Source organism: Salvelinus namaycush, chromosome 19, assembly GCF_016432855.1.
Source record: "Salvelinus namaycush isolate Seneca chromosome 19, SaNama_1.0, whole genome shotgun sequence".
NCBI lineage: Eukaryota > Metazoa > Chordata > Actinopteri > Salmoniformes > Salmonidae > Salvelinus > Salvelinus namaycush.
Genome location: NC_052325.1, coordinates 47,702,749 through 47,727,056, shown reverse-complemented (window position 1 = coordinate 47,727,056; position 24,308 = coordinate 47,702,749). Strand labels below are relative to the sequence as shown.

Here is a 24,308-nt window from a genome sequence, read left to right as displayed (position 1 = left end):
GAGCTCTTCAGCCATGCTGGCCAGCTGGTGGGCTTAACCATCAGGTTACATTCTGAGGTGCTGCTCCTATATGTTACAATGAGCAACATCCCTTATGGCTGACATGAGACATATACATACAGTACATACACGCACGCACACACACACACATGTTCAGAGAGCCATGTGGATATGTGATGGAAGATGGCACCTGTTTACACAGGCCTTATGTCCCCTGGCAGTGGGGGAAGTGCTTGGTCATCAGTTTTCTGATTCATTAGACTAATGTGATGGAGTTTGAGTCCCCCCCCCCTCGCTTTTCATCTCTCTCGCTTTCTCTCCCCCTTGCCCTCTCTGGCTCCAGAAATTCACACTATTATGGTTACCAGTCCGTCTAACAGCTTGTTAATTCGTTCAAAAAGCCCCCGCAGTCAAATATAATGACATTTAATTATTGTCTTTGGCCATAGGGGTATTGAAGCCACCACTACAGTCACTACATAATGAGAGAGCCTATCTGCATTATTGATAATTACCAAGTTACATACTGCACCAACCATGGCCAGGACTGGGCCCATAATGATATTACTGCTGGTATTTCTTATTTCTTACGTTTTGAGGAGATTTTTGCTTAATTTTCTGCAAAAAGACATTCATATCCAATCCTTTTTTGAGTTTCTTTGAGTGTCTTGTTCCCACTGCTTTTGTACAATTGAAATCAAAGGGAGGGAGATATTCGTGGTAAGAGCTCTGTTACTAGACGTTCTCGTTGGGATAATGAGAGGAATGACTTTTGGAAGCTGGGTTCTATTGTGCCAGAGCTCTAAGCGAACGAAACGTGTTCAGTGTCTGTATCACAAGAAGAAGAGGAAAAGGAAATGTTAAATGCAGACAGGCCTAGCTGCAGAGGCTGGGGGTGAAGATGAAGGCGTATCGTTCACATGCATGTATGTGCGCGCACAGAGACACACACTATTAGGGGAATCAAAACAATTTTGTTAATATGCTATTTCTGATATGTTTATTTTAAATAATACTAGCCTTTGAACTTTTAGGTTTGCAGTGTGGATATGTATTGTATACTCAGTGTAAACAGATACATTTTGGTCAAACTGTACTGAAGGCCCCTCGCCCTCACCTCGAGTCCAGGATGGCTCGAACAGCATACGCCGGGGCCCCCTCCCTCGATGTCCAGAGGGGGCGGAGGAACCTCCTGCACCTCAGACTCCTGGAGTAGACCAGCCACCACCGGCCTGAGGAGAGACACATGGAACAAGGGATTAATACGGTAATCTGGGGGAAGCTGTAACCTGTAGCATAGCTCGTTCAGTCTCCTCAGGACTTTGAATGGACGCATAACCGCGGACCCAGCTTCCGGCAGGGCAGGCGGAGGGGGAGGTTTCGGGTCGAGAGCCAGACCCAGTCTGCGAACACCGGGACCTCACTGCGGTGGCGGTCGGCGCTCGCCTTCTGCCGCCTCACGGCCCGTTGCAGGTGCACATGGGCGGCGTCCCAGGTCTCCTCCGAGCGCTTAAACCATTCGTCCACCGCAGGAGCTTCGATCTGGCTCTGATACCAAGGTGCCAGAACCGGCTGATACCCCAGTACGCACTGGAAGGGAGAGAGGTTAGTGGAGGAGTGGCGGAGTGAATTTTGGGCCATCTCTGCCCAGGGGATGAACGCCGTCCACTCCCCCGGCCGGTCCTGGAAATATGACCGCAGAAACCCACTCACATCCTGGTTTACTCTCTCCACCTGCCCGTTACTCTCGGGGTGAAAACCTGAGGTGAGGCTGACCGAGACCCTCAGGCGTTCCATGAACGCTCTCCAGACCCTGGACGCGAACTGGGGAACCCAATCAGAGACTATGTCCTCAGGCACCCCGTAGTGCCGGAAGACGTGAGGGAACAGGGCCTCCGCAGTCTGTAGGGCCGTAGGGAGACCAGGCAAAGGGAGGAGATGGCAGGACTTAGAAAACAGATCCACAACGACAAGGATCGTGGTGTTGCCCTGTGAGGGAGGAAGATCCGTCAAGAAGTCCACTGACAGGTGCGACCACGGCCATTGTGGAACGGGTAGGTGTTGTAACTTCCCTCTGGGCCTGGGAGCCTTGCACTGGGCGGACACCGAGCAGGAGGAAACATAAACCCTCACGTCCTTGGCCAAGGTGGACCACCAGTACTTCCCACTAAGGCAACGCATCGTCCGACCGATGCCAGGATGACCAGAGGAGGGTGACGTGTGGGACCAATAGATTAGACGGTCGCGGACAACAGACGGAACGTACAGGCGCCCAGCTGGACACTGGGGGGGGGGGGGGGGGGGGGGTGGGCTCTGTGCGTAACGCCCGCTCGATGTCCGCATCCAGCTCCCACACCACCGGTGCCACCAGGCAAGAGGCCAGAAGTATGGGAGTGTGATGTATGACACAGAGGACCGCTCCTCTGTGTCATACATCCGGGACAGTGCGTCTGCCTTAGCGTTCTGGGAACCTGGTCTGTAGGACAGAGTGAAAACAAAACGGGTAAAGAACATGGCCCACCTTGCCTGGCGAGGGTTCAGTCTCCTCGCCGCCCGGATGTACTCAAGATTGCAGTGGTCAGTCCAGATGAGGAAAGGGTGTTTAGCCCACTCAAGCCAATGTCTCCACGCCTTCAGAGCCTTGACAACAGCCAACAGCTCCCGGTCCCCCACATCATAGTTTTGCGCCGCTGGGCTGAGCTTCTTCGAAAAGAAAGCACAAGGGAGGAGCTTTGGTGGCGTGCCCGAGTGCCGAGAGAGCACGGCTCCTATCCCAGCCTCGGACGCGTCCACCTCCACTATGAACGCCAAAGAGGGATCTGGATGAGCCAGCACGGGAGCTGAGGTAAACAGAGCCTTCAGGTGACCAAAAGCCCTGTCCGCCTCAGCCGACCACTGCAGTCGCACCGGTCCCCCCTTCAGCAGGGAGGTAATGGGAGCCGCTACCTGACCAAAACCCCAGATAAACCTCCGGTAGTAGTTGGCAAACCCTAGAAACCGCTGCACTTCCTTTACCATGGTGGGAGTCGGCCAATTACGCACGGCTGAAATGCGGTCACTCTCCATCTCCACCCCTGAAGTGGAAATGCGGTACCCTAGGAAGGAGACGGACTGTTGGAAGAACAGACATTTCTCAGCCTTGACATACAGGTTATGCTCCAATAGTCGACCAAGCACCCTGCGCACCAGGGACACATGCTCGGCGCATGTAGCGAAGTACATCAGAATGTCGTCGATATACACCACTATACCCTGCCCGTGCAGGTCCCAGAAAATCTCGTCAACAAAGGCCTGGAAGACTGATGGAACATTCATCAACCCGTACGGCATGACGAGGTACTCATAGTGCCCTGAGGTGGTACTAAATGCCGTCTTTCACTCCTCCCGGATACGCACCAGGTTGTAAGCGCTCCTGAGATCCACTTTCGTGAAGAAACACGCCCGTGCATTGACTCGATCGCACTGGCGATGAGAGGCAGCGGGTAGCTGTACCTCACTGTGATCTGATTGATACCCCGATAGTCAATACACGGGCGCAGACCTCCATCCTTCTTCTTCACAAAAAATAAACTCGAGGAGGCAGGTGAAGTGGAAGGCCGAATGTATCCCTGCCCCAGGGATTCGGAGACATATGTTTCCATAGCCACCGTCTCCTCCTGTGACAGAGGATACACGTGACTCCTGGGAAGTGCTGCGTCTACCAGGAGATTTATCGCACAATCCCCCCGTCGATGGGGTGGTAATTGAGTCGCCTTCTTCTTACAGAAGGCGAGTGCCAAATCGGCATATTCTGAGGGGATGCGCACAGTGGAGACCTGGTCTGGACTTTCCACCGTAGTCGCACCGATGGAAACTCCTACACACCTCCCCGAGCACTCTCGTGACCACCCCTTGAGAGCCCTCTGTTGCCACAAAATAGTGGGGTCATGACAGGCCAACCAGGGTAGGCCCAGCACCATGGGAAACACAGGAGAATCAATAAGGAAGAGACTGATTATCTCCTTGTGACCCTCCTGCGTAACCATGTCAAGTGGAGCGGTGGCCTCCCTAATCAGCCCTGACCCTAATGGTCGACTATCTAGGGCGTGCACAGGGAAGGGCATATCCACAGGAACAAGGGGGATCCCTAAACTTTGGGCAAATGAACGCTCAATAAATTTCCCAGCTGCGCCTGAATCGACGAGCGCCTTATGCTAGGCATGCGGGGAAGACTCAGGAAATGAAATAAACACATACATGTGAGCAACAGGGGGCTCTGGGTGAGCCTGGTGCCGACTCACCTGGGGTGACACGATAGTGCCCTGCCTGCTGCCTCGACTCCCTGAGGAACCCCCCAGCACCGACCAGTAGTGTGCCCTCTGCGGCCACAGATGGTGCAGGGAATGGCCCCTCCTCCGGTCGCCCTAAGCGCAGCACCTCCCAGCTCCATGGGCGTCGGAGCGGTGGTACTGGGGGATGGAACTGACATACCCCGATCCGGCAGCCGTCCCATCATACTCCCTCGGGAGCGCGAGTCGAATCCTGCTGGGACCGGGTGAAGGAGGGGTGGACAGTGGGGCCTGCTGTAGTGGGGCTGGTGGAGGCGCTGGACGACCTCCTCCTCTCTCCCAACAATCCATCGTCTGCAGCACGCGATCCATGGTGGTGCCCAGACGTTGCAACATGGTCGTGTGCTGCTGGACGCGCTCCTCTACCGCCACAGGGAGGGCGTCTGCTCCTGCTGACTCCATTTGACAGGTGAGTAATTCTGTAATCGGCCTGTGTGTAGCTGATGTAGAGAGTCAGGCGCAGGACAGCAGATATGAGTAATCAACGTATTTACTCCAGAAATCACAAATAAAACACAATATACCGAGCCCACAGATACAAGACAAACAATTACTCACAAACAAACATGGGGGAACAGAGGGTTAAATAATGAACAAGTAATTGGGGGATTGAAACCAGGTGTGTAATGCAAAGACAAAACAAATGGAAAATGAAAAGTGGATCGGCGATGGCTAGAAGGCCGGTGACGTTGACCGCCGAACACCACCCGAACAAGGAGAGGGACCGACTTCGGGTGAAGTCGTGACAGGTGGACATCTTTAAGCAAGTGGGGACAACATTATGTGCAATGCCCGTTGCATGAAATGTTTCAGTGACTGTTGTAAGCCTGTTTAGGAACATTAAGTTATTTCAAAGACTGCTTATTGTTTTTTCTTTATCTTTTTTGTAAAACAATGCATCTACCACTTTCATCTGTTGGTCCTAACTGTCAAATCATGGGAATTCCAATCCTTGTCCATGGCGCTGAATCCGCTTGTAGGCTACATTTGCCTGTTTGTTTGTTTGTTTACCTTTCACGTGGCGAAGTCGCTACTGGCAATATTAACAGCGATGGTAGGCTACAGCTATATATATTTGGTAGAAGTAACAGTCAGTGGATATTCCCCCTTTCTCGTTATTTTGGACCTTTTTACAGCTCCTGTGAAAGTTTGGATGTGTGTAAAACCATCCATACCCACTGGGTAAATGCTAGTTGAATCAACGTTGTTTCCATGTAATTTCAATGAAATTACATTGAACCAATGTGGAATAGACATTGAATTGACGTCTGTGTCCAGTGGGTAGTCTACGTTGTCTAAGGCCTAATATTATTTGCACACGGGGAGAAATTAATGGATTTGGGAAATTATTACAAATAACTCTGTAACTATATTTAGATATAGCATATTTAAAACAAGTTGTTGTTTAGTTTATTTAGAATTATTTACTGTCTTTTTAGGTCTTATCAATAGTGAATTGACACTAACTGTCACGTCTACTCCCGCTCCCCTCTCCGGAGCAAGAAGTTGCCAGTCTACTAACCACTGGTCCTGGCAACCCATCATTACATACACCTGCCCCTCATCATTAGGCACACCTGGACTTCATCACTTCCCTGATTACTCCCCCTTTATCTAGCACTCCGTTGTTATCACCCATCAGGCAGTATTGTTTCTGTGTTCATGTTCAGACGCTACGCTTGTTTGTTTATTCACGCTGTTCGTTCTTATTAAACTCACCGACTGCACCTGCTTCCTGACTCCCTGCGTCTTCGGTACACTAACATTCACATAAATTTGAAGACAACGCAATACATAAAAAACCTGTAAATAACCACATATTTAGCCATGGAGAACGTTCTGATTGGTCAGTAAAGAGAGTGCTTACCTAGCTTGTGGACCTACAGGAGACAGAGGAGAAACCAAAGCACACTCCTGCAGAACTCCTTCTGCTCTCCTCTCCTGCTCTTTTTCGAGAAATGTAAAAACACCTCTCTTCCTTCACTTCCTGTTTATGATTCACCCATCAGTCGCGTTGCAGTCGCTATATGGACAGAGGCAGAGGCCCTGAATGGCATTTGTGTTGCAAAGTGAGAGTCAGAGTGCTGGGCAGTTTGTGATGTGTCAGCAGTTGCTACATGGAGAAAGGGTTTGACAACCAATGGCATGATTACAACATAGTATGTCTAGTCTGCAATAGCATGTACAAAGGTCTAGTAATCCGACCTTTACTACACATATACAAAAAAGAAGGTCTACACAGACCTTCTCGCCTCCTCCTCCTTCTGCTCTTTTTCGGGGAAATTAAAAACCACTTCTCTTCCTCCACTTCCTGTATATGATTCACCCACTGACTCACCCAGGTGGTGTTGCAGTGGCCATGGTAACCGAGCTACACCGCTAAAGTGTTCCGGTAGTCGTCCTGTGTCATACCTCTCAGCTTTTGGGGTATTCAGGAAAGAGAAGCTTTGATGGATATCAAAACAATCAATCAAAAACATCCATTAAAAACTAACATTCACATATTTTACAAGATGAATAGATAACGAGAAGAGAAAGACAGTGATGGGTGTGTCAGTGTGGGGTTTGGTCTCATAGTCAGACAGTGACAGGGTTTGTTTGTTTGGACATCAGTGATTGATGAGGGGGGCTGCTACCTTCCAATCACAATGTCACTTATTTGAACTTCCTGTTGAATGCAGTATGTCTAATCAAATCAAAATGTATTTGTCACATGCGCCGAACAGGTGTAGACCTTACCGTGAAACGCTTACAAGCCCTTAACCAGCAATGCAGTTCAAGAAATTGAGTTAAGAAAATATTGACTAAATAAACAAAAGTTTTTAAAAATCTAATCCAATCAAAAAGTAACAAGAAAATTACATAACAATAACGAGGCTATATGCAGGGGACACCGGTACCGAGTCAATGTGCGGGTGTACAGGTTAGTCGAGTTAATTTGTAAAGTGATTATGCATAGATAATAAAAAGCAACTAGCAGCAGTGTAGTTGTCTTATGGGTAGAAGCTGTTCAGCAGTCTTAGGGGTAGAAGCTGTTAAGGGGCCTTTTGGTCCTAGACTTGGCGCTCCGGTACCGCTTGTCGTGCGGTAGCAGAGAGAACAGTCTATGACTTGGGTGACTGGAGTCCTTGACAATTTTTTGGGCCTTCCTCTGACATCGCCTAGTATATAGGTCCTGAATGTCAGGAAGCTTGGCCCCAGTGATGCACTGGGCCGTACACACTACCCTCTATAGCGCCTTACGGTTAGATGCCGAGCAGTTGACATACCAGGCGGTGATGCAACTGGTCAGGATGCCCTCGATGGTGCTGCTGTAGAACTTTTTGAGGATCTGGGGACCGATGCCAAATATTTTCAGTCGCCTGAGGAGGAAAAGGTGTTGTGTGTGTGTGGACAGAGGAAGGGCTCTGAATGGCATTTCTGTTGCAAAGTGAGTTGTCAGAATGCTGGGCAGTTTGTGTTTACATCATAGCATGTACATATGTCTATTAATCAGACCTTTCCTACACTGATATCTCAAAACTACAATGTCAGGAATGGGGGGGAAGTTTCTCCTCTGTTCATATAGATGCAGTTTATCAGTAACAGTCTTTTATGTTATCAAAAGAAGTGTCTTTCTCATGCTTACACATATATAATATACAATACCATCACCATTGTTAAATATTAATGGTAATGCCCTACTTTACAACAGTATTTTATAATTTTTTTTTACTGACTTTTGACTTTTCACCTAAATTTAAGGCCAGGGCATGACCCTCTTATTGGTCTTTGCTAACTTAAAGTATATTTCTCCTTGCAAAGCATTAGTCAGCACAATGAAATAAATACTGACACATCTATCGATCTTGTTGGCTGATATCTGGTACTTGTAGGTCTACTGTCATTCTTCCATTGCATGGGGCCAGCTGTCTTTCAAATCAAATCAAACTTTATTGGTCACATACACATGTTCAGCAGATGTTATTGCAGGTGTAGCGAAATGCTTGTGTTTCTAGCTCCGACAGTGCAGTAATATCTATCAAGTAAAAAGTAACAATTTCACAACATATACGCAATACACACAAATCTAAGTAAAGGAATGGAATTAAGAATATATAAATATATGGACGAACAATTTCAGAGCGGCATAGACTGAGATACATTAGAATATAATAAAATACAGTACACTACCTTTCAAAAGTTTGGGGTCACTTAGAAATGTCCTTGTTTTTGAAAGAAAATCACATTTTTTGTCCATTAAAATAACATGAAATTGATCAGAAATACAGTGTAGACATTGTTAACGTTGTAAATTAGAATTGTAGTTGGAAACGGCTGATTTTTAATAGAATATCTACATAGGCGTACAGAGGCCCATTATCAGCAACCATCACTCAGTTGTTCCAATGGCACGTTGTGTTAGCTAATCCAAGTTTATCATTTTAAAAGGCTAATTGATCATTAGTAAACCTTTTTGCAATTATGTTAGCACAGCTGAAAACTGTTGGGCTGATTAAAGAAGCAATAAAACTGGCCTTCTTTAGACTAGTTGAGTACCTGGAGCATCAGCATTTGTGGGTTCGATTACAGGCTCAAAATGGCCAGAAACAAATAACTTCCTTTTGAAACTCGTCAGTCTATTCTAAGAAATTAAGGCTATTCCATGTGAGAAATTGCCAAGAAACTGAAAATCTCATACAACGCTGTGTACTATTCCCTTCACAGAACAGTGCAAATTGTCTCTAACCAGAATAGAAAGAGGAGTGGGAGGCCCCGGTGCACAACTGAGCAAGAGCACAAGTACATTAGCGTGTCTAGTTTGAGAAACAGATGCCTCACAAGTCCTCAACTGGCAGCTTCTTTAAATAGTACCTGCAAAACACCAGTCTCAACATCAACAGCGAAGAGGCGACTCTGGGATGCTGGCCTTCTAGGCAGAGTTGCAAAGAAAAAGTCATATCTCAGACTGGCCAATAAAAATAAAATATTAAGATGGGCAAAAGAACAGACAATGGACAGAGGAACTCTGCCTGGAAGGCCAGCATCCCGGAGTCGCATCTTCGCTGTTGATACTGGTGTTAACAGTCTGATGGCCTAGAGATAGAAGCAGTTTTCAGTCTCTCGGTCCCAGCTTTGATGCACCTGTACTGACCTCGCCTTCTGGATGATAGCGGGGTGAACAGGCAGTGGCTCGGGTGGTGGTACCTATTTTCCTCCAGCATCTTTGACATCGGGTGTCCTGGAGGGCAGGTAGTTTCTTCCACATTGTAGGCCAATGTTTTCTGCAAAAGGGTAACTGACTGTTATGTCATAACAAAGTTCAGAATGTCAAATATTCTGCATTCTTATTTACATCCATATTCTATATTTTATAGATTAATTGCAGGTGCTAATAGACTAAGTAAGAACCATCAATTGTTCAAAAACTTAAAAAGAAAGATATTGCAATACATACATTATTGGTAAAACATCTATTCATATATGTATCTAAGCTGTTAGTTGCATCTAAATAGAACTAGATATCTCCACTTCTACATCCCGTGGCCTTGTGTTGTCACGTGACATCCACTTTCCCACGTCATCATACAAACTAATTCCACGCGCCAGCCAACGAGGAAGTACCTGCATACAGTCGCGAGTTGTTTATTTACTAGAGAGACAGACAGACAATGTTGACAAATTGTTAGCGGTCAACCTGCATTTCTCGCCGCATTTGAGTGTTTTCTTTCGGTGCATATGCAGACGTAGGAGTTACATTTGTTGCCGCTAGCCGGCTAACAGCATCAGCTAACGTTAGCTGGCTAATAGTTAGCGAGCAGTATTTACTTGCCAAAAATTTCACTTGGCAACCTTTGCAATCATTTTAGTTAGCCTAAAGGCTATATGAAAAGGCTATATGAATTGGCTTTATTAGCAGTTGCTCTGATGATGCTTGTAACGAAATTACTTTAGTGAGATTAGCCAGCCAGCTGTAGCTAACTATCAAACCGCTGCAATGGAACTTATGCTTACGTGCGCGTCCTCCAAAACGCCTTCCAATATAATGAGGTATGCATGCTCTACGTGCGTGTCCCTACAATTCCTGTAGCTTGCGAACAGACTGATATGTGAGGATATTTATATAATCGTAATATTGTACAAATAACAATAGTTAGCCAATATTTTCTACAAGGTAAAGCCCCCCAAAATACTGTAAGGAGTAGGCTATTGTTATTCTGCCACCAACACTAAAGTCTTATCACACCATCCCATGCCCATTTCCTGTAGGGAATAGGTGATGATGCAGCATGACCAAAGACCCTATGCACCATGGCACAGACTGAAATTAATTGGGACCAACAGATACCTTTACCAAAGCTTTCCCCATTCCATGCCAAGATCGCTGTGGCACTAGTGGCACTGCTCTGCTTCATCAATAGCTATGATGGAGACTTTGTGTTTGATGATTCCGAAGCCATTGTCAATAACAAGGTAATAATCTACTTATCACATACTCACTACATCTTCCGAGGTACATCTTCAAGGATGCAGTGTCTATAAAAGCGTGATCTATTCAAAGTCTGTATTGTGTGCATAATTTCAACAGTAGTTTAAAATAACCTCACAGCCACAGTACATACTGCATACAGTACAGAGTATACTTACAGTTGAAGTCGGAAGTTACATACACCTAGGTTGGAATCATTAAAACTCGTTTTTCAACCACTCCACAAATTTCTTGTTAACAAACTATAGTTTTGGCAAGTCGGTTAGGACATCTACTTTGTACATGACAAGTAATTTTTCCAACAATTGTTGACAGACAGATTATTTCACTTAGCTCACTGTGTCACAATTCCAGTGGGTCAGAAGTTGACATACACTAAGTTGACTGTGCCTTTAAACAGCTTGGAAAATTCCAGAAAATGATGTCATGGCTTTAGAAGCTTTTGATAGGCTAATTGACATCATTTGAGTCAATTGGAGATGTGGATGTATTTCAAGACCTACCTTCAAACTCACTGCCTCTTTGCTTGACATGGGAAAATCAAAGGAAATCAGACAAGACCTCAGAAAAACAATTGTAGACCTCCACAAATCTGGTTCATCCTTGGGAGCAATGTCCAAATGCCTGAAGGTACCACGTTCATCTGTACAAACAATGGTACACAAGTATAAACACCATGGGACCAAGCAGCCGTCATACCGCTCAGAAAGGAGATGTGTTCTGTTTCCTAGAGATGAACGTGCTTTGGTGCAAAAAGTACAAATCAATCCCAGAACAACAGCAAAGGACCTTGTGAAGATGCTGGAGGAAACAAGTACAAAGTATCTATATCCACAGTAAAACGAGTTCTATATTGACATAACCTGAAAGGCCGCTCAGCAAAGAAGAAGCTACTGCTCCAAAACCGCCATAAAAAAGCCAGACCGGTTTGCAACTGCACATGGGGACAAAGATTGTACTTTTTGGAGAAATGTCCTCTGGTCTGATGAAGCAAAAATTGAACTGTTTGGCCATAATGACCATCATTATGTTTGGAGGAAAAAGGGGGATGCTTGCAAGCCGAAGAACACCATCCCAACCGTGAAGCACGGGGGTTGCAGCATCATGTTGTGGGGGTGCTTTGCTACAGGAGGGACTGGTGCACTTCACAAAATAGATGGCATCAAGGTAGGAAAATTATGTGGATATATTGAAGCAACATCTCAAGACATCAGTCAGGAAGTTAAAGCTTGGTTGCAAATGGATCTTCCAAATGGACAATGACCCCAAGCATACTTCCAAAGTTGTGGCAAAATGGCTTAAGGACAACAACGTCAAGGTATTGGAGTGGCCATCAAAGCCCTGACCTCAATCCTATAGAAAATGTGTGGGCAGAACTGAAAAAGTGTGTGCGAGCAAGGATGCCTACAAACCTGACTCAGTTACACCAGCTCTGTCAGGAGGAATGGGCCAAAATTCACCCAACTTATTGTGGCAAGCTTGTAGAAGGCTACCCGAAACGTTTGATCCAAGTTAAACAATTTAAAGGCAGTGCTACCAAACACTAATTGAGTGAATGTAAACTTCTGACCCACTGGGAATGTGATGAAAGAAATTAAAGCTGAAATCATTCTCTCTACTATTATTCTGACATTTCACATTCTTAATATAAAGTGGTGATCCTAACTGACCTGAGACAGGGAATGTTTACTAGGATTACATGTCAGGAATTGTGAATACTGAGTTTAAATGTATTTGACGATGTAAACTTTCGACATCAACTGTATGTCATATTCCAAGTTGTACATGCACTTCAATGTATGTGTAAAAAATAAAATATATATCCTTAGGCATCTAAAGTTGTTTTTTGTCACATCTCTTTTCTGATGTGTCTCTCGCAGGACCTGATCCCATCCACACCTCTCAACAACATCTGGAGAAATGACTTCTGGGGAAGTAAACTGAGCAGCAACAACAGCCACAAGTCCTACAGGCCGCTCACTGTCCTCACTTTTAGGTAGGATACACATGCATATGACATACACACATGCATGCCATGAACTCATGTGGGCACTCACAAGACTGTCCGCAAGGTAGCTCTGTCAATGTACAGAAAGACAGACAGATCTAAAAGTTGGATCATAGCTGCCTCAATTCATCCAAACAACTTTTGTGAAGAACACAATGCCAAGATGACCTTGGAATGTATTGATGGATAATTGTTGAAAACACAATTTGGTTCTCTGAGGATGTCAGAGGTGGGTCCCAAGTGCTATTCTTCTCTGTAGAATTGCAATTAATAGGCGATGAATATGTACAGTATATTACTTTGACTGGTTTCAGGATCTCAAAATTGCATTTTATTTTCCCCTGACATACACTATATATACAAAAGTATGTGGACACCCCTTCAAATCAGTGGATTCGGCTATTTCAGCCACACCCCTTAATGACGGGTGTATAAAATCGAGCACACAGCCATGCAATTTCCATAGACAAACATTGGCAGTAGAATGGCCTTACTGAATAGCTTAGTGACTTTCAACGTGGCACTGTCATAGGATGCCACCTTGCTAACAAAGCAGTTTATCACATTTTTGCCCTGCTAGAGCTGTCCCGGTTAACTGTAAACTGTTATTGTGAAGTGGAAACATCTAGGAGCAACAACGGCTGAGCCGCAAAGTGGTAGGCCACACAAGCTCACATAATGGGACTGCCGAGTGCTAAAGAGCGCTGCGCTTAGAAATCGTCTGTCCAGGGTTGCAACAGTCACTACCGAGTTCCAAACTGCCTCCGGAAGCAACGTCAGCACAATAACTGTTCGTTGAGAGCTTCATGAAATGGATTCCCATGGATGAGCAGCCTCACACAAGCCTAAGATCACCATGCAGAAATCAAATCAAAGTTTATTTGTCACGTGCGCCGAATTCAACAGGTGTAGACCTTACAGTGAAATGCTTACAGGCTCTAACCAATAGTGCAAAAAAAGGTGTTAGGTGAACAATGGGTAAGTAAAGAAATAAAACAACAGTAAAAAGACAGGCTATATACAGTAAGTAGCGAGGCTATAAAAGTAGCGAGGGTACATACAGACACCGGTTGGTCAGGCTGATTGAGGTAGTATGTACATGTATATATGGTTAAAGGGACTATGCATATATGATGAACAGAGAGTAGCAGTAGTGTAAAAGAGGGGGTGGTGGGGGGCGGGACGCAATGCAGATAGCCCGGTTAGCCAATGTGCGGGAGCACTGGTTGGTCGGCCCAATTGAGGTAGTATGTACATGAATGTATAGTTAAAGTGACTATTCATATATGATAAACAGAGAGTAGCAGGACCTCTGGTGTAGAGGTCCTGGATGGCAGGCAGCTTAGCCCCAGTGATGTACTGGGCCGTACGCACTACCCTCTGGTGTGCCTTGCGGTCAGAGGCCGAGCAATTGCCGTATCAGGCAATGATGCAACCAGTCAGGATGCTCTCGATGTTGCAGCTGTAGAACCTTTTGAGGATCTCAGGACCCATGCCAAATCTTTTTAGTTTCCTGAGGGGGAATAGGCTTTGTCGTGCCCTCTTCACGACTGTCTTGGTGTGTTTGGACCATTCTAGTTTGTTGTTGATGTGGACACCAAGGAACTTGAAGCTTTCCACCTGCTCCATTACAGCCCCGTCAATGAGAATGGGGGCGTGCTCGGTCCTCCTTTTCCTGTAGTCCACAATCATCTCCTTTGTCTTGGCTACGTTGAGGGATAGGTTGTTATGCTGGCACCACACGGCCAGGTCTCTGACCTCCTCCCTATAGGCTGTCTCGTCGTTGTCTGTGATCAGGCCTACCACTGTTGTGTCGTCTGCAAACTTAATGATGGTGTTGGAGTCGTGCCTGGCCATGCAGTCGTGGGTGAACAGGGAGTACAGGAGGGGACTGAGCATGCACCGCTGTGGAGTTCCAGTGTTGAGGATCAGCATGGCAGATGTGTTGCTACCTACCCTCACCACCTGGGGCGGCCCGTCAGGAAGTCCAGGAACCAGTTGCAGAGGGAGGTGTTTAGTCCCAGGATCCTTAGCTTAGTGATGAGCTTTGAGGGTACTATCGTGTTGAATGCTGAGCTGTAGTCAATGAATAGCATTCTCACATAAGTGTTCCTTTGTCCAGGTGTGAAAGGGCAGTGTGGAGTACAATTGAGATTGCATCATCTGTGGATCTGTTAGGGCGGTATGCAAATTGGAGTGGGTCTAGGGTTTCTGGGATAATGGTGTTGATGTGAGCCATTACCAACCTTTCAAAGCACTTCATGGCTATGGACGTGAGTGCTACGGGTCTGTAGTCATTTAGGCAGGTTGCCTTTGTGTTCTTGGGCACAGGGACTATGGTGGTCTGCTTGAAACATGTTGGCATTACAGACTCAATCAGGTTCATTGAAAATGTCAGTGTCGACACCTGCCAGTTGGTCAGCACATGCCCGGAGCACACGTCCTGGTTATCCGTCTGGCCCCGCAGCCTTGTGTATGTTGACCTGTTTAAAGGTCTTACTAACGTCGGCTACGGAGAGCGTGATCACACAGTCGTCCGGAACAGCTGATGCTCTCATGCATGCCTCAGTGTTGCTTGCCTCGAAGCGAGCATAGAAGTGATTTAGCTCGTCTGGTAGGCTCGTGTCACTGGGCAGCTCGCAGCTGTTCTTCCCTTTGTAGTCTGTAATAGTTTGCAAGGCCTGCCACATAAGACGAGCGTCGGAGCCGGTGTAATATGATTCAATCTTAGCCCTGTATTGACGCTTTGCCTGTTTGATGGTTCGTCGCAGAGCATAGCAGGATTTCTTGTAAGCTTCCGTGTTAGAGTCCCGCACCTTGAAAGCGGCAGCTCTACCCTTTTGCTAAGTGCGAATGTTGCCTGTAATCCATGGATTCTGGTTGGGGTATGTACGTACAGTCACTGTGGGGACAACGTCCTCGATGCACTTATTGATAAAGCCAGTGACTGATGTGGTGTACTCCTCAATGCCATCGGAAGAATCCCGGATCATTTTCCAGTGTGTGTTAGCAAAACAGTCCTGTAGTTTAGCATCTGCTTTATCTGATCACTTTTTTATAGACCGTGTCACTGGTGCTTCCTGCTTTAATTTTTTACTTGTAAGCAGGAATCAGGAGTTGTGATCGGATTTACCAAATGGAGGGCGAGGGAGAGCTTTGTACGCTTCTCTTTGTGTGGAGTACAGGTGATCTAGAATTATTTTCCCTCTGGTTGCACGTTTAACATGTTGATAGAAATTTGGTGGAACTGATTTATGTTTCCCCGGCCACTTTCTCCGGCCACTAGGAGCGCCGCCTCTGGGTGAGTGGTTTCCTGTTTGCTTATTTCCTTATACAGCTGACTGAGTGCGGTCTTAGTGCCAGCATCTGTCTGTGGTGGTAAATAAACAGCCACGAAAAGTATAGCTGATAACTCTCTAGGCAAGTAGAGTGGCCTGCAATTTATCACAATATACTCTACTTCAGGCGAGCAAAATGTAGAGACTTTCTTAGATTTCGTGCACCAGCTGTTGTTTACAAATATGCACAGACCCCCCCCCTCCTCTTACCGGAGTGTGCTGTTCTATCTTGCCGGTGCAGCGTATATCCCGCTAGCTGAATATCCATGTCGTCATTCAGCCACTATTCCGTGAAACATAGGATATTATAGTTTTTGATGTCCTGTTGGTAGGATATTCGTGATCATACCTCGTCTAATTTATTGTCCAATGATTGCACGTTGGTGAGTAGTATTGACGGTAACGGCAGCTTTCCCAGTCATATGATTCCATATGTGTTATTTTATAGTTTTGATGTCTTCACTATAATTCTACAATGTAGAAAATAGTACAAATAAAGAAAAAACCTTAAGTAAGTATGTGTCCAAAGTTTTGACTGGTACTGTATTTGTATTATCAAGTAAGTACACAGTGTCCCATTATATCTCAAGCTAAGCCATTTTGATAGTACATTTAAACTCAGTTTTTCACAATTCCAGACATTTAATCCAAGTAAAAATTCCCATGTCTTCGGTCAGTTAGGACCACCACTTTTTTTTAAGAATGTGAAATGTCAGAATAATAGTAGCGAGAATTATTTCTTTATTTCATCACATTCCCAGTGGGTCAGAAGTTTACTTGCACTCAATTAGTATTTGGTAGCATTGCCTTTAAATTGTTTAACTTGGGTCAAATGTTTCGGGTAGCCTTCCACAAGCTTCCCACAATAAGTTGAGTGTAACTGAGTCAGGTTTGTAGGCCTTCTTGCTCGCACACGCTTTTTCAGTTCTGCCCACAAATATTCCATAGGATTGAGGTCAGGGCTTTGTGATGGCCACTCCAATACCTTGACTTTGCTGTCCTTAAAACTTCTCTGGGATATGTGGGACGTCCCACCTAACCAACAGCCAGTGAAATTGCAGGGCGCCAAATTCAAAACAACAGAAATCTCATAATTAAAATTCCTCAAACATACAAGTATTATACACCGTTTTAAAGATAAACTTCTCGTTAATCCAGCCTCAGTGTCTGATTTCAAAAAGGATTTACGGTGAAAGCACAACTTGCGATTATGTTAGGTCAGTACATAGCCACAGAAAAACACAGCCATTTTTCCAGCCAAAGAGAGGAGAAACAAAAAGCAGAAATACAGTTAAAATTAAATCACTAACCTTTGATGATCTTCATCAGATGACACTCATAGGACTTCATGTTACACAATACATGTATGTTTTGTTCGGTAAAGTTCATATTTATATCCAAAAATTAATTTGATTAATTCCGTCGATATATATCCAAAATGTCAATTTATTTGGCGCATTTGATCCAGAAAAACACCGGTTCCAACTTGGCTACAAAATATCTCAAGGTTACCTGTAAACTTTGCCAAAACATTTCAAACTACTTTTGTAATACAACTTTAGGTATTTTTTAACGTAAATAATCAATAAAATTGAAGACGGGATGATCTGTGTTCAATACAGGATTAAAACAAACTGTAGCATGCTTTCTGGTTACGCGCCTCTAACAAACAGTACACTTCACTCGAGCCTCATTCTGAACAGGGATACTTCTTCATTACACAAAGGAAAAACCCTCAACCAATTTCTAAAGACTGTTGACATCCAGTGGAAGCGGTAGGAACTGCAAGAAGGTCCCTTAGAATTCTGGATTCCCAATGAAAACTCATTGAAAAGAGAGTGACCTCAAAAAATTAAAAATCTGAATGGTTTGTCCTCGGGGTTTCGCCTGCTAAATACGTTCTGTTATACTCACAGACATGATTCAAACAGTTTTAGAAACTCCAGAGTGTTTTCTATCCAAATCTACTATATGCATATATTATCTTCTGGGGATGAGTAGCTGGCAGTTGAATTTGGGTATGCTTTTCATCGAAACGTGAAAATGCTGCCCCCTATCCTAGAGAAGTTAAGCCATTTTGCCACAACTTTGGAAGTATGCTTGAGGTCATTGTCATTGAAAACCCATTTGCGACCAAGCTTTAACTTCCTGACTGATGTCTTGAGTTGTTGCTTCAATATATCCACAACATTTTCCTACCTCATGATGCCATCTATTTTGTGAAGTGCACCAGTCCCTCCTGCAGTAAATCACCCCCACAACATGATGCTGTCACCCCCGTGCTTCACGGTTGGGATGGTGTTCTTCGACTTGCAAGCCTCCCCCTTTTTCCTCCAAACATAACGATGGTCATTATGGCCAACAGTTCTATTTTTGTTTCGTCAGACCAGAGGACATTTCTCCAAAAAGTACAATCTTTGTCCCCATGTGCAGTTGCAAACCGCAGTCTGGCTGTTTTATGGCAGTTTTGGAGCAGTGGCTTTTTCCTTGCTGAGTGTCCTTTCAGGTTATGTCGATATAGGACTCGTTTTACTGTGGATATAGATACTTGTGTACCGGTTTCCTCCAGCATCTTCACAAGGTCCTTTGCTGTTGTTGGCACAAGTGATTGGCACTTTTCGCAACAAAGTACGTTCATTTCTATGAGACAAAGCGCATCTCCTTCCTGAGCGGTATGACGGCTGCTTGGTCCCATGGTGTTTATACTTGCGCACTATTGTTTGTACAGATGAACGTGGTACCTTCAGGCATTTGGAATTTGCTCTGAAGGATGAAGCAGACTTGTGGAGGTCTACAAAAAAAAGAATTCTGAGGTCTTGTCTGATTTCTTTTGATTTTCCCATGATGTCAAGCAAAGAGGCACTGAGTTTGAACGTAGGCCTTGAAATACATCCACATGTACACCTCCAATTGACTCAAATGATGTCAATTAGCCTATCAGAAGCTTTTAATTTTCTGGAATTTTTCAAGCTGTTTAAAGGCGCAGTCGACTTAGTGTATGTTAACTTCTGACCCACTGGAATTGTGATACAGTGAAATAATCTGTCTGTTAACAATTGTTTGGAAAAATTACTTGTCATGCACAAAGTTGATGACCTAACCGACTTGCCAAAACTATAGTTTGTTAACAAGAAATGTGCGGAGTGGTTGAAAAACGAGTTTTAATGACTCAAACCTAAGCGCATGTAAACTTCCGACTTCAACTGTACATGTTTGTACTTTGTTGATATCATTGTGTATTATTGATATATTTTATTCAAATCTGTTTGTCGAATTCATGCTGCCATCTCTTTTATTATGGACCCAGGCTCAACTACCTCATGGCTGGTGGGCTGCACCCAGTAGGCTTCCATGTGCTGAACATCGGCCTGCACAGTCTCATATCAGCGCTGATGATCGACATGTTCTCCGTACTGATCGGTGGCTTGGCATACGATGGGAATGGGAACAGGCTCAACCACGCACCCAAAGCTTCTCTCCTGGCTGGTCTTCTCTTTGCAGCGCACCCCGTTCACACCGAAAGCGTAAGTAGACAAACATTGTATGGGATGGAGGGATGTAAGAAATAGTGAAAACACACAGACGGGTACTATGAAGCAACCATTGTTGCGTGGCTATCACATAATATTTGTTTGTTTTATTGAGATTGACTGAGATGAGAGGAGGAGACCTATGAGATGGATACTGTACGTGCAAATATGAAAAGTGGGAGTCTTGGGGATTGAACCCGGACCCATCACAAGGGGCAATACATAGTCCAGAGTCGGCAGTGCTGTTACCAAAACCAAACTCCGGCACTGGGGCTATGATGACACTGGGTTGTTAGCTCAATAGAATCAGAATGGACTAGAAGGGACGTCCTTAATCAATGCAATATTCCGTGGTGGATAATCGTGTAATGGCGGCCATATCTGGTGTACCATTTGATATGTAAAATTTTGAACTGATAGACTTTGTCCAATTCTATGATTCCCCCTCTGGCAAACAATATCTCTTCACTTACTTTCCAAAATAATAACAGCCTCCCATCACTACATGTGTTCCAACATCCGCGGGTGTTTGTTGTATTAAACATGCATTAAAGCCATGCCAGGAACAAAGGTCCATCTCAATCGGAGTGTGCATCGAAAAGGTGTGCGTTTTGAGCGAGGCCCAGACTATTAAAAGCTTATTCATACCCGGTGGTGGTGTGTGAGGGCTGCGGTGCCCGGCTGGAGGGCTGCACCCCCCCCCCCCCCTGCTCTCGGCTGGCTTTAATCAGGGAGGGCAACGGGCTGAGGGAGACCTGGGGGTGGGAGCAGGCAGACCACAGACCCAAGGCCTGCTGCACTTATCAAAGGAGATAGCCCCCAGGATTCCAGGACGTATGCAGTACACACTATACAGACACAGTATAAATCATACACACACGCACACTATATGTAATATACTCTCTCACACACACACACCGACAGAAAGAGGGAGAGAGATACACACACACTGACAGAGAGGGACACACACACATGCACTGCACACACAGGCCAGTAATGAGAGACTCCTGCGCTGGATGTTAATTGGCTGCTTTCAGTAAGGCTGTTATATACAGTACAGGAGCAGATACAGAAAAAGAGTGTATTTGCGTTATTACATTTGATCATGTGCAGGTTGTTAAAATATACATTCATGACTAATAGATGTTGATTTTCAACCAGACATGTCAGATGACGGAATTCTGTCTCTCATACAGCAGTTAACCTTTCTGGCGCAGGCGTTCCGTTAGCGACCCACCTCGACAACATCCGGTGAAATTGCAGAGCGCCAAATTCAAATGACAGAAATAGTCATAATAAACATTCATACAAATACAAGTGTTATACATCGGCTTAAAGATGAACTTCTTGTTACTCCAGCCGCTTGGTCAGATTTCAAAAAGTCTTTACGGCGAAAGCATACCATGCGATTATCTGAGGACAGCGCCCCCCTTACGAAAGCATACAAACGTCAGAAATAGCGATAAAATTCGTCTCTTACCTTTGAAGATCTTCATATGGTTGCAGTCACAAGAGTCCCAGCTACACAATAAATGTTTGTTTTGTTCGATAAAGTCCTTCTTTATATCCCAAAAACTCAGTTTTGTTCAGTAATCCACTGGCCCAAAGGCGGTCAAAACATGCAGACGAATACATCCTAATAGTACCGGTAAAGTTCGTCGAAACATGTCAAACGATGTTTATAATTAATCCTCAGGTTGGTAATTGTCTAAATAATCGATAATATTTCAACCGGACAATAGCGTATTCAATAGAAAGGAAAAACAACGAAGGGCGCGCAAACCAGCACTGCATGATTCTACAGTCCACTGACAAAGGTCTCATTCTTCTTCATTTTTCAGAAAACAAGCCTTGAACAATGTCTAAAGACTGTTGACATCTAGTGGAAGCCATAGGAACTGCAATCTGGATCATAACCCATTAGATACTCTATAGGCATTCATTTGAAAATACCCACATCAAAAAACAAATCCCAGGTTTTTGCCTGCCATATCAGTTCTGTTATACTCACAGACATTATTTTAACCGTTTTGGAAACTTTAGTTTTTTCTATCCAAATCTACCAATTATTTGCATATCCTAGCTTCTGGGCCTGAGTAACAGGCTGTTTACTTTTGGCACGCGTCTCATCCAGATGTCGAAATACTGCCCCCAAGCCATAAGAAGTTATTAAACCCGTCTTTCTCTCTTTCAGGTGGCAGGGATTGTAGGCCGGGCAGACCTACTGTGTGCACTGTTCTTCCAGCTCTCCTTTCTGACCTACTGCAAAGCCTTCAGAGGAGGTAGGTTTTGTATGCATTAAGGATGGTGTGTCATGGTTGCTTGAATGTATACAGAGAGAGTAAGAACATGCATCACATCTATAGGCACAAGTCTCATTCATGTTTTCAGATTTCCTAAGTTAACATAGTTGATATGTCTTGGAGGTATATATTACACACACACACACACACCACAGACAGACAGACAGACAGACAGACAGACAGACAGACAGACAGACAGACAGACAGACAGACAGACAGACAGACAGACAGACAGACAGACAGACAGACAGACAGACAAAACATTTTGGACACACCTACTCATTCAAGGGTTTTTCTTTATTTTTACTGTTTTCTACATTGTAGAATAATAGTGAAGACATCAAAACTATGAAATAACACATATGGAATCATGTAGTAACCAAAAAACGTGTTAAACAAAATTTTACATTTTTGAGATTCTTCAAAGTAGCCACCCTTTGCCTTGATGACGGCTTTGCACAGTCTTGGCATTTTATTGTTTGAATATTTAATTCAGAAACCATTTTATCATTTGAATATTTAATTTATGAACTACGTCTCACTTATCTATGGATGTCTTCTGCAGGTAGGGAGAGCGAGGAGAATTTTTCCATCCATTGGATTGCCGTGAGCCTCTTGCTGTGCGCTGCGGCCATGCTCTGCAAAGAACAAGGCATCACAGTCCTGGTAGGGGCGTCAAAACATCCTCACCTTACTGTTAAATAAATGCGACCTAGTAGCCGCTTTTATCCAAAGTGCGTAGATATTTAGTATGTGATCCCTGCGAGAATTATACTCACAACCTTGGCATAGCTAACGCCACTCTCTTGATGGTCATATACAGTACATTGTGTTTATGACTAAGCTTGTGTAATGGAAGCCAAATACATTTGTAGCCTATATTTAACTCTTGTGAACTTGACCCAGCAATTATCTGATGAAGATGTCTGTCGCTGGTCTACATTGTGCTTGAATGTCTAATCTCTAATGTTTCCCTCTTCTCTCAGGGGGTGAACGCTGCCTTTGATGTCCTTCTGATCTGTAATGTAAATGTCTACGAGCTGAGCCAGAGGCTGTTCCTCAGGAGGAAAGCAGAAGACGTGAGTAACTAGCATACTACTTACAATGTCCAATACATGTCTTTATTCTACAAGGTATGCTTAGTGTGGACATTGGAACAGTGACATTCGCTAGGGTTGGGCGGTATCCAGATTTTCATAAATTCATAGTGTTCTTGTACCATACTGGGATGTATGGTATTAATGGCACTGCACACAAGGGGCGCTATTTCTTTCCAAACGTAAAAAATATACACTACCGTTCAAAAGTTTGGCGTCACTTAGAAATGTCCTTGTTTTCCATGAAAACATACATGAAATGAGTTGCAAAATGTATAGGAAATATAGCCAAGACGTTGGCAAGGTTATAAATAATGATTTTTAATTGAAATAATTGTGTCCTTCAAACTTTGCTTTCATCAAAGAATCCTCAATTTGCAGCAATTACAGCCTTGCAGACCTTTGGCATTCTAGTTGTCAATTTGTTGAGGGAATCTGAAGAGATTTCACCCCATGCTTCCTGAAGCACCTCCCACAAATTGGACTGGCTTGATGGGCACTTCTTACGTACCATACGGTCAAGCTACTCCCACAACAGCTCAATAGGTTTGAGATCGGGTGACTGTGCTGGCCACTCCATTACAGACAGAATAACAGTTGACTTTGTCTTCCCTAAATAGTTATTGCATAGTTTGGAGCTGTGCTTTCGGTCATTGTTCTGTTGAAGGAGGAAATTGGCTCCAATTAAGCGCCGTCCACAGGGTATGGCATGGCGTTGCAAAATGGAGTGAGAGCCTTCCTTCTTCAAGATCCCTTTTACCCTGTACAAGTCTCCCACTTTACCACCACCAAATCACCCCTAGACCATCATATTGCTTCCACCATGCTTGACAGATTGCGTCAAGCACTCCTCCAGCATCTTTTTTTCTTTGTGATCCGAACACCTCAAACTTAGATTCTTCTGTCCATAACACTTTTTTACAATCTTCCTCTGTCCGGTGTCTGTGTTCTTTTTCCCATCTTCATCTTTTCTTTGTATTGGCCAGTCTGAGATATGGCTTTTTCTTTGCAACTGCCTAGAAGGCCAGCATCCCAGAGTCGCCTCTTAACTGTTGACTTTGAGGCTGGTGTTTTGCGGGTACTATTTAATGAAGCTGCCAGTTGAGGACTTGTGAGGCATCTGTTTCTCAAACTAGACACTCTGGTGTACTTGTCCTCTTGCTCAGTTGTGCACCGGAGCCTCCCACTCCTCTTTCTATTCTGGTTAGAGACAGTTTGTTCTGTGAAGGGAGTAG

At 44.6% G+C, this 24,308-nt stretch overlaps 1 protein-coding gene across 1 annotated transcript in view; it reads left to right on the top strand.

The window, feature by feature from the left end:
- Window positions 1-9,891: 9,891 nt before the first annotated feature.
- The window catches only part of tmtc4 (transmembrane O-mannosyltransferase targeting cadherins 4), a 36,001-nt gene continuing 21,584 nt past the window's right edge, over window positions 9,892-24,308 (top strand). Inside the window, exons 1-7 of the mRNA XM_039015085.1 lie at window positions 9,892-10,358; window positions 10,578-10,781; window positions 12,678-12,793; window positions 19,451-19,667; window positions 21,868-21,955; window positions 22,542-22,642; window positions 22,963-23,055. Coding sequence (XP_038871013.1) covers window positions 10,620-10,781; window positions 12,678-12,793; window positions 19,451-19,667; window positions 21,868-21,955; window positions 22,542-22,642; window positions 22,963-23,055 — 777 coding nt within the window. The 5' untranslated portion in view covers window positions 9,892-10,358; window positions 10,578-10,619. The remainder of the gene's footprint in view (window positions 10,359-10,577; window positions 10,782-12,677; window positions 12,794-19,450; window positions 19,668-21,867; window positions 21,956-22,541; window positions 22,643-22,962; window positions 23,056-24,308) is intronic.